General features: G+C 41.2%; 1 protein-coding gene across 1 annotated transcript in view; it reads left to right on the forward strand.

Moving 5' to 3' along the window:
- LOC103800938 (general transcription factor II-I-like) overlaps positions 1–10373 on the forward strand; it is a gene marked incomplete at its 3' end in the record, with an annotated part of 16339 nt that extends 5966 nt beyond the window's left edge. Inside the window, exons 3-7 of the mRNA XM_009073332.1 lie at positions 7488–7622; positions 8050–8233; positions 8432–8460; positions 9580–9628; positions 10330–10373. Of these exons, the coding sequence (XP_009071580.1) occupies positions 7488–7622; positions 8050–8233; positions 8432–8460; positions 9580–9628; positions 10330–10373 (441 nt within the window). The remainder of the gene's footprint in view (positions 1–7487; positions 7623–8049; positions 8234–8431; positions 8461–9579; positions 9629–10329) is intronic.
- Between the last annotated feature and the right edge of the window lie 995 nt (positions 10374–11368).

Consider the following 11368-nt stretch of genomic DNA (forward strand, 5'->3'; position numbering starts at 1 on the left):
GGTAGGTAGGAGTCAAGCTACAGTAGCATGAAAATTTATACTAACTCAGGAGCTCTGTGTTAATTTTAGGCCAGTGCTTAAAAATGTCTTTGAAACCTGCTGAGATAGCCCTCAACACTGCAGCTTGCTAATTAGTGTGGGTGCTGTTCTGCTAGTCTGGATGTAGTCCTCTTACAGTACTTCCCTTCGATGCTGCAGTAATGTTGTAAATAAAGTATTAATACAGTTTTGCCATTACCTCTGATTATACAGTCTATCTTGTCATGCCTGTAGTAATTCAGAAGCCACGTACAAATGGAGCGTTTAGCTTTTCAGCTCTAAAGCAGAATGTCTTAGACTTGAAATTGAGCACTCACTGATTCCCCTGACCAATATGGAAGCAGCCTAATACCTTTTGATATTACTGTAATTAAACAGAGGTTACTAGTGGGTCTAACTGCTATGTTATTTGTGTTTGTCCACATTACATCTAAAGGACAGTCTTCATCATCATCTTTGTCTCTGATGATGTGCTATGGTATTATAGTGAAAATACCATTCTGGAGCTAGCTGACATCTCGGTATGTTGCTCAGAGGCTAATCCCTTGATACTAATGCAGCTAGTTTAAAAATACCAGTTCTTTTTGATGATGATGTGCCAGTGTGGAAACTGATTTCCCACAGTCATTTTCTTTGGCCATAAACTGTTCTGTAGCCAGCTGAGACTTCTGTGGCTTTTATGCTCCTGAAGCTACACAATACTTTGTAAGAGAAAGGAGTCATTAAATCATAGCCATAAATAGTAAATGAAGAAAAACAGTAAGAGCCAGGCAGAGGATTAATCCTGACCAAACCCTTGTGGAGTTGAATGTGTGCCATCACTTGCTGGTTACCTGTTTTAAATGCAAATAGGGGCTATATCTATGATTCTTGATTTAGCTTTGGTCTTCCAGTGCACTTCAAAATGGGTTACACTTTACAGAATGCATAGCAGGAAAAAGGATGGTGGAATAGTTGCTTTTTAAAGGTGTGACTGTCAGGATGCTTTCCTGTTGCCAAGTAAGTCTTGACCTCTTTCTTACATGCCCAGTTTCCTTACAGCTGTTTGAGAGTGGCCCCTTTAAAGCAGCTTCTCCCAAGTGTTTATTCTGTTTATCTCCTGAAGCAGGATCTTCCTAGTTACTTTTAATGGCAGCCTACTCAGCTGTGCTTCTTGGTTGTCTTCCTGAGTTTTCACCTCCATTTTTGCAGCAGATGACTTGGAATGACTTACACTTCTCCCAGTGGCCAGACCAGCAGAGATAGATGGCTGTTCTGACTAGCCCAGACTCTGACTAGTCACTGTTGTCCAGACAATTGTGCTGGCAAACATGATGTATTTACTGCTGCATCTGTCACTTGGGAGTTAAAACCTGACATCTCTGCCAGTGGAAGGGATCATGTGGCCCATCATGTCCTTACTACATCTCCTGAGCCAGGTGGTATCATGGTGCCTGTTTAGTGATGTCTTAATACTAACCTGCCTGTCTCTGCCTGGGGTTAATTAAGGAACACTTGCCTAATCCATTTTCTTGGGCTTTTTCTTTCCAGCTCTGCAGCAGGGCTCTGTGCCAGATGAGCTTCTGCTCTTGTGCTCAGGCCTCAGTGTGACTGTAAAACCTTAGCACTGAGAGTTAGTTCTGGGGGTCCCCATCTCTCCAGGGGATGTCTGGAGTGCGCTGATTGCTCCAGCTTATGGGATATCTTTATTTAATAAAAAGCATGAAGCTTCAGATGTTCCTGCTGGAAAGCTGTCTAGGTTTGCAGTGTGGGGGTATCTGTAGTATGTATTCTATTATCATCTCCACAAGCTGTTAAAGCTGGTGGGGCAGTGATGGTTATCACCTTGTCCCTCCCTCAGGGCAATCCTGATGGCTCCCTCAGGGGCTGTCTCTGATTGATGGGCTGTCAAGGACCCATGCATGGCACATCCTCCCAGTGATCCTTATCCTTGTCCCATGGTGAGGTGACTCACCCCAGGGGTGGGGAGCCAAACATGCTCACAGGGATATAAGCCGGGGTTTGGACCAGCACAGGGAGCCCTTTGCCTGCTGGATTCCCAGAGGACAAGAGCTGCTGCTGGACCTTCAGGAGAGGAGCAGATCTGCGGGATCACTGCTCCAACAAACCCATCACTCCAGGAGGATGCAGCCACCATTTCATTGGACTACTACTAACACCCTGACTGACAGGGTGTCAGGTTACTTTCTGACTCTGTCAGGTTATTTTTGTACTGTTGCATTTGTTGTTGTTTTGTTGTGTTGTTCATATTAAATTGTACTTCTGACTCAGAGTCTCTCACAGGTTTGCTTTTCAAACCAGCACGAATGCTAAGGGCACTTTGCTACAGACATTGTGTTTACTGCCAGCAGTCTGGGGTTCTGTTTTCCCAGTTTCTGAAAGTATTGACATTGTACTGTGTTCACTGAAAGCACTAGTTCATATTTTGCATCTGTTTCTGCCCCTAGTTTTTGGGGAGTTTTTCTGTTGTGGTTGTAACTACTTGATGGTTTAACACAGTTCAGTTAATTGAACTTAAATCTTTTTTGGTTTGCAAATTAAGGTTCAGTCACTTTCTATTTTTATTTCAGAATGTTGCTATGAGGGAAATCATCTGCATTTAAAGACTTGACCAGTTTATTCCTTAGAAATCATGTGGTTAGGAAGTAGTTTAAAGATAACATTCCTAGGACTTATCAAACAGTTGCAGTTACAAGTAATAAAAATAAAGTCCAAAGCAATCATTTCCATCTTTCTTACTGTAAGACCTAGGGTTTTTTTGCCATTGCTGTCTCGATTTGATCTCACTTCTGTGGTTCAGCTTGCAATCCCCATCTGCCCGTCCTTTTGCAATGCAAATAATGTAGTTCTGTGATGCATCTATTTCACATATTAATACATGTTCATTATCTGAACTCTGCATTAATAGTCTAGATACTTGTAAAAGACATGGAAATAATTTTCCTATCTTTTAGCTTTACCTTGCAGCCTGCTATACCCTCTCTTCTCTACTATTTTCCTTCCCCCCCCCCCCACTTCCCAGGCTGGTAAAAGGGCTTTACCTGAAGTGGGTGATATCTGTACATTTTTATGGTCTTTTTTGAAAACCCTTTCTCATGGTATTAGGGGTGAATTGGTCTGCTTTTCCTAAGTTTTACCTTAGTGGCAGTTTCCCTTCATTTACTAGTCGGTTTTACACTTTCGCAAGTTCTCGAAAAGAAACAGGCATTTTCAAAACTTCTACACAGTTAAATGCAAGTTATTTTGCTTCCTCTGTTTCCATCATCTGCCTCTCTGCCCCATGGATGTGTCGGGAGCAGAGACTGTTGCAGACTGTCTGCCAGTCTGGAGGCCTTTTCTTTGCAGCACTCTTAGCTTTAGCCCTGCATAGCTCAGAGCTCCATGATGGTTTTTGGGAGTCATTTGTGAGCTGGGTAACTTAACAGCTGTGTTGCTTGGCTTGATTGCCACAAACCTTTCATGTTCCATCTCTGCCTATCCAGCTAAGGGGTATGAAGTTAACAGCTGGTTTAAAAAACTTGCTGTAAATGTTCAGTCCCATTTCCATGGAAAACACCCATTTTTTTCCCCACAGAGTGGCAAACAAACAGAAAATTACTGTAGACAGATGATCTTTTTGAAATTCCCAGGCTCCTAAACTCAGCCTCAGGTGATTTGCTTTTCTTGTGGTTTAGGTGACCCTTAGATAATTATCAGGTAGCTTTTCTCTTATTTGAGGATATTGTCCAATTTCCTGAACTGTAAAGCTGGATGGCCTTAAAATACTAACAGATGAACTGGGTGGTTGCCTTACAAACCAAAGCAAAATGCTTTTGACTGTACACATATTTGCTTCCCCCCTTTCTTTGCTCATAGTTATTTTCATACAGTGATTTTCCTTAAGCACAAATGATAACATATATGTATGTGAGTGTCGTCACCAAATAATTGTTGCCCTTGAGTTGCCTCTTAGAGTATCTGTGCATGGATCGTATTCTTATAATCACTTCTTGGCTTTCTCTTCCTGGGGGATTAAAAGCCAGGAAGCCACTTGATTAAAAACTTTCTGATGTTGTAAGATGCTTTATGTGTCATGGGACTGATGGCTCTTTTGCTAGAGGAGTGCTGAGCCCTATCATCTTCAGATAGGAATCCTGCCAGCTTTTCTCTGTTGTTTGTGTAGCATCTCATCTTCAGCTCACATTTTTGAGGAAGTTTCAGTTAAGTAAATCGTTCCTCTGCTAAAGCTTGATTTTTTGCAGTTTCTTAGTCTTTGGTGAGGTGCAAGCAATGCTGGGTTTGTCAGTTGTCTACAGCATGACCCAGTGGGACAGGAGCTCTGCAGGAACAGTGCAGTCTCCTCCTCTGAACATGGCTCAGCCCTTACCTCAGGGTCGGGTGCTTTGCAGACAGACACTTATGGCCTATTTTAGTCTGCTGCACTCAGACCACGCTTTAGTGGACCTTGGAGTAAGTGCTGAAGAGTTGTAACTCTCTATCCAAATTATAGCCATCTGTTTAAGGCAGGAAGCCGTAGCATCTGCCCATACAGAGGTCAAGATGTTCCTGTCTAATTACTTCTATGCGAAGAAGAAAAAGTTGCCAAATTAAAATTTCATCATTTTAAATATTCCATTTTTTGTTCCATCATAAACGTTTTGTAAATGGACTTTTTTTTGTTGTTGTTGTAAAGCAGCCTATTAATTTTATAGTGTATCCATTTTATAAGGCTGGGGACAGCTGGGAGGTTCCTTTTCCAGCCAAGTGGTATGCTGGATTGTCAGACCCAGAGGGAAGGGTATTCGGAATAACCAAAACACTTGGGTAACAGGAGAAGATAAGAGTCACATAGGCTTATATGGGCTCAGTGCAAAATGAGGATCATTAGGAGTTGGGTCATTGTAATCCTGCTGAGTTTTTGTGCTCATAGTGGTGTAGAATGTTATTCTTTTAGCATATAACCATTCGTTTCCCCTTTATGAGCCATTTACCCTGTAAATACGACCCCCCATACCTCTTCCCCAGCAGATGGTGTAGCATGTGTCCCAGGCATCCTCTCCCAAATGTAGCCTGAATCCTGCTGAGGTCTTCGGCCGAGTCTGTGAAGTTGTGTAACCTCCAGCACAAGTGGCCATGTGTCCGTGGGTGCTGCCAGGAGAGCGAGTGCCTGCTGGGTTTGACCAGTTGTGCAGGGCTCTTACAAATCTTGCTGTGTTTGAAGCTTGATTTTGTTTGTCAGACTTGGTTAGAATTGGCCCACGGAAGTGGGAGATATTAGGGAGGGTGATGCATAATGTCAGCTTAAGAAAACAGCTAAAAGTCGTGAAATAAACCCAGTAAAGGTTTCTCTTCTAGTCAAGAAAGAGAAAGAAATCTTTCTCTGCTTTTCATTTTAATGGGAAGTGGGGACTGTTGTCATCTTAGTTTTGGTTTGTTCATTATTTTTAGAAAGTGTGGATACACTTTTGAGAAGCTGCTGTCGGTAAAGGTGTTTTCAGTGAATCAGTTTCTTAAGTGGGAGAACATAAAGCACCCAAAAAGCAACATTATATATAGCTGTAAATGGAAACTGGTTGTGCTGGTTTGAAAGCAAACTAGTGAGAGACTCCAAGTCAGAAGTACAATTTAATAGGAAAAACAGCACAAAACAACAACAAATGCAACAGTACAGAAAGAAACCCCTGACAGAGTCAGAAAGCAACCTGACACCCTGTCAGTCAGGCTGTTGGTAGCAGTCCCATTAAATGGTGGCTGCATCCTCCTGGAGTGATGATCTGTTGGAGCAGCAATCCTGTAGGTCTGGTCTTCACCTGAAGGTCCAGTGGTAGCTCTTGTCCTTGGGACTCCAGCAGGCAAAGGGCTCTGTGCTGGTCTGAACCCCAGTTTATATCCATGTGGGGATGCTTGGCTCCCCACCCTGGGGTGAAGCATCTCCCAAAGGGAGGATGTCACTCCATTGCATGCATGGGTCCCATGCAGCCCATTAAACGGACACAGCCCCTGAAGGAGCCATCTGGGACCAGGAGGTAACAATCACTGCCCTCACCTGCTCTGACAGCCTGTGGAGACAACAATAGAACACATACTCTTGGCTACCCCCACGCTGCAACCCAGGACACTGGTCTCTTATCCCAGAGTCTGCATGCAAATCTTAAAAGCTGGCACTAATTAAGCACCTGTATTACAGCTATAAAATAATACCCCACTTTTGCATTATTTTTGTGTTATGGTTGGCTCCGTCATTTTGCGGAGAAAGCAGAAGTTTCAGGCCTGAAAAGGTGGAGAGCTAAATGTCATGTAGAGATGGGTTTCCAGAACATGAAGCAGATGTGTGATCTGTAGAGGAAGGATGAAACTCTCTCCTAAATGAAGATATGAATTTTTAAAATGATAAATGTGGTTTTCTTAAACGCATTGCTGTTTCAGCTTACTTCACACCCCATTTGTAATCAGTTGTTCAAACTGATGTTTTCTTCTTGTCCTGATTCTGGCCAGGACAGGGTTAACTTTTGCAGCAGGAGGGCTCCAGCAGGACGACGGGGTTACCCTGTGCCACCTCAGCCACTGGGGGGAATTGGGACTGCCGTGGTGGCTCATGGGGAAGTCATGACGAAGCTTCAGTGCTCATCATGGACAGAAGCACAGGTCTCCCTTGCCTTTCCTTCCGAGTGCAGCATGTCTCTGTTGTTTGCCTCTGGTTTTGCTGGGTAGCTCTCAGTAAATCTTTGCCAGAGCTGAACAGTGGGAAGGGCAGGCTGCCACCTGAAACCACCACTTCGTTTGTGTTTTAATGCTGAAAGGGTTGTTATTCCCTCACTTCTTTTGCAATGACTTTTGCTTAGAGACTAGAGCAGGATGTAGGGCTGAAATCTCTGTTCTGCACAATGATTGTGTGTTTGCAACTCCTCCTATCTGGCAGTAAGAGATGTGTACTTTTTGAAAGATACAGGGGCTGCTGTGGCAGTCAGTTCTCTTCTAGTGACGCACAAACGGCATAAACAAAGCGAGCTGGAACAGAACTGGTGCATAAGATGTCACGCAGAGCAGTAGAGAGCTGTGGGACCCTCCACACCAACATTTTGCCTTTTCCCTGGTGACTCTGTTGGTCCTTCTTTTCTGAGCAGTTTTGCATTTTATTTTTACTCTATTATCCTCTTCGGAGATTAATAGTGTTTTCTACCTCTTTGTGCCAAAACAAGCCTCCCTGGATGTGTCTTTTAATTCATCATTCTTAATCCACAGAGGGTGATATTTGCAAAGGTTATAAGAAGGATATAATAATTCTGGTGTAAATTGAAATGTGCTTGTCGCTTATGTACATAGGTGTGTGCACTTGCTTCTAGGGCATGTAAGATTTTCTGGTAGGAATCCTTCCCAAGTGTCTCTAGTCTAAACTGGAGGGACTAGGTACTGGCAGTTTTAATAACTTGGTGTTTTATTTTTGTCTTATTTTTGTAAATAATTGCTAGGTGTTACAGAAGAGGGCACGGCTGCAGAGCTCCAGAAAATGAAGACTATACAACCTGTAAACAGACTAACAGTGGATATTGTGGAGCTGGAAGCTCTCAGAAAGTCTGTGGAGGACTTTTTCTGCTTTTGCTATGGTGGGTGCTTTAAAGTCATCTTTATCTGGAATAGTTGCTGTAGATGTCTACATTTTTATTCCTTTTGCGAGGAAAAAGCTGCACAATTTTAGCCTTCTGACCACGCTGCTATTTGTAGAAAATTTTAGTAGCTGTTTCTGAAAAATACACATGGTGTTTAGTTTTCTTTTTAATGTGTTTTGTGGGATGTGATGTCAGATTATTGCACAGCAGAGCACGGCCCTAGTGGTTTTCTTTTAAGAAAACCTCTCTATCTCAGTGGACTCCAGTGCACGTTAATGTCTGCAGTAGTTGGTTTCCTGAGATTGGCATCGGCACCTTGCTTTCACTCTACAGTGAAACTCTGCCAGGTTTTATGAGGGACTTGTCATTTTGCTAACTTGAGCAGTTGTGACCTCGAAACAATCTCCTTTTTTTTGTTTTCTAGGTAAAGCTTTAGGAAAGTCAACAGTGGTACCTGTGCCTTATGAGAAGATTCAGAGAGACCAGTCTGCTGTGGTAGTGCAGGGCCTGCCCGAAGGACTTGCATTTAAACATCCAGCAAATTACAGTGTTTCAACCCTCAGATGGATATTGGAAAACAAGTCAGGGATCTCTTTTATTATCAAAAGGTTGTTTGCTCTCTCTTTTGCTCATCTGTCCACGTTGGTTTTGTACTTAAATTAGGTCTAATTGCTTTTAATTTTTAATTAACTACATTGCAGACTGTTTCTCTGAAACAGGAATGCTCTCTGTAATGTTATACAGCCACGTTGATTAACAATGTCTTTGCTAAAGCTGTGAGTTTTTCTTTCCGTATTTCCACACAGGCCTTTCTTAGAGCCAAAGAAACATACAGGTAAGTTACTCCTTACTCAGACTAAACAGAAACAGATTGGAATTTGAGTTTAGATAGCAATATAGATAGATTTGATCATGTTGACTCTTGAGTTGCTTTACTTATGGAGCTATAACCTTTTCTTTTATGCCTTCTGCCTGGAGCAACTCATTAGAGATTATTCTGTTTCATTCTTCATCCTTCTACTGAATTTAAATTTAATGTGAATTGAGTGGTATCCTAGGGAAAGGAGAAATGAACTGATGAAGGACTGCATTGCATTTTTAGAAGATGCCAAGACTTTGCCAGGCTTGTTTTCCACTGCAAACATGATTTTGGCATTTATATCTTATGTTTTAAATTAATCTGGAGTGGCTAGGTGTTGTAGTTCCTGTGAAAGCCTCTACGTATTAAAAAAATCTGATGTAGAGTGAGTTTTGTAAAACTTTATATCATTTCTAGCTAAGGAGAAATCCCTTCTCCTGTTCCTTTCATGGGATCTTGTTGTTTTACTTGCTAAATGCATCTATGTGAGGATCTGCTTTTATGAAAAGGATGAAGCAATCTCTATAGGAATGTAGTCAAAAAAGAAAAGTTTAATTTCTTAGGTGAAAGAACCAGAAGTTGATGCTTGATTAGTAAAATTCGAAATGTTTTGCCTGTGCTCGGTTAGAAGACTAGAGAATGGGAAATTACAGGGATTCTGATAATTACAGAGTTCTACTGAAAATGCAAGCCAGGTGTTCAATGTGGTAAATGACACTCTAAAAATATAACCTGTATGTGTCTAGCTGTACTTTAGGACTAAGATGAAACTGCATGAAACTTATTTTTTCTTTTAGCAGAGTTTAGGTGAAAGGTTTGTTTACCTTTGTTTCCCAAGATTTTCACTTAACATCATGAAAGAGAGCAGTGAAATTACTTCCATTACTTGGAAGTAATTTATCTTGGTGTTGCTTTATATATTAATGAAGCAGTTTAGCAAGGTCTTTCCCTTATTATTTGTGAATACAAGAAATATGCACTTACGATTGTAAAATGTGAGCAGATTTTTGCTTTGTGGAATTCATGTTACATTTTCAATTTGTATTTAAAGTAAATGGAGTACGAGAAGTTCAAAGATTTTCTTTTCACTTCCAGGAGCTCATATGACAGATCCTTCGCATTCCGTTATACTTCCAGGTGGAAGGTGAATTTAAAATAATGTCTTTTTTTTTTTGTTTTGTATCAACTATGTTTTTCATGTGGTTTATCTTTCTCTTAATGTGCTTCTTCTGTCCAGCTGACCTTTGGATAACTTTTGCTTGGCATTATAAAAAGCATGAAGCTGAATTTTCTTGTTCTTTTGATGGTTATTTATGGGGAAACAGTTACAGGTTAAACAGATGGCAAAATTTCTCCTTGGTTTAGTTATCCCAATGAGTGTTCTTAATTTAGTCTGTCAGTGAGGGATAAGTTTGTCATGTTTTACAGTGCAGCAGTGGGGGGGAACACATGGAATGTTGCTTCCTTCCCCCTCCCAATTTGAAAAAAATTGGAATAATTTTTTTTGTTAGTAAATGAAGATATTATATCTGGAATACATAAAAAATTAGGTAACGTTAAAACAGGGATCAGTTTTCTGTGCTTCTGCACTTGCTTCTCATTAAATGCTTAACATGGTTTGAATATTTTGTGTGCCTTAAAAATATAGGGGTAGGAGATTCCCAGCAATTCCTTGAGGTAAATACAATCAGCCAAGGTGCAGGGTTTTTTTACTTTTGTGGTCTTGTTGGAAAAAATCTGGGGAGACTGATTTAAATTGACAAGCTCTAAAGCTTGAAGAACTTCCCAGAACTGTGATGTTTGTTTTTTATGATGTCAATCTGCTTGATTTGTTTATTTTTTTAGTTGTCTTCCTATTAAAGTGAAAATGGAACCAAACGAGGACTCTGGTATGTTCAAAATTTTGCCCTTATTTGCATAAAAAAAAGGTCAGGGTCTGTCCAGAAGGCTGAATTTAAGCAAAAATACAAGCTCCAAAAAAGGAGAAAAATTAAAAAGCGTCAAAAATACATCCTTTGTGAGATGTAAAAACTTTTCCTTCCTTGAAATTGTCCACTTTTGAGTTGCAGTTCTTGTCAAATAGCAAATCTTATCCAAATACTTCCATTGCAAGAGGGAGGAAATTTGTAATATACTGTGCACTCAAATAATACATCTTTAAGTAGTTTAGAGAAGAGGAAAATCCTCTGTTTTGTAAGGGGGTTTTGTCCTAATTCAAGGTATCTTTATCCCTAATGGGAAGCAAAAAAACTTGGTTTATTTGTTAATATTACAAAAATGTTGAAAGTGACAAAATGCCCATTTTCTAACCAAATTGGAAATAAATAATTAACAAATAGCTAGATGTATTATATGTTATTTTTAAATTGCCAAATCATTCCTAAGTGGCCCTGCAGGTGGGAGATGATCCCCCAAGGCACTGTGACCTGTGGCAGAGCTCTGCTCAAGTGTGTGCTGTAAGGGAAAGGCAAGGATAATCCTGTCAAAACCAGCGAGGCACCAGGTGTGCTGGGAGATAAGCAGATGACTTTCCCTTTTGTTGGACTGGGCTGCACTGCTCACTTTCTTGTAAGAATTCAGTTTTCATATGTAGTCCAGTGTTTTGCTCTGGTTCTTTGTGCTTCCCAGCTTGCCCTGCGTGCTTTGGGGCACCCTTTGTGCTTAGCACTCAGCTTGATTTATGTGAAGAGTTAACTTGAACTCTTTGCCAAGTCAGTCCCACAATCTTTCCCATGCTGCTGTCTAGCCAGGTTAAGTAATTCTCCTTTTGTTGGAATGCTTTGCAAACATTTTAGAGACCTCTGCCGAGGTTTGCAGAGTGGCTGTGTGTTGCCCATCCGCAGCGCAGTGCGGTGCAGGCTCTGCCTGGGCCTGGCTCTGCCTG

The sequence above is a fragment of the Acanthisitta chloris genome, unplaced genomic scaffold (assembly GCF_000695815.1).
Source record: "Acanthisitta chloris isolate BGI_N310 unplaced genomic scaffold, ASM69581v1 scaffold42544, whole genome shotgun sequence".
NCBI lineage: Eukaryota > Metazoa > Chordata > Aves > Passeriformes > Acanthisittidae > Acanthisitta > Acanthisitta chloris.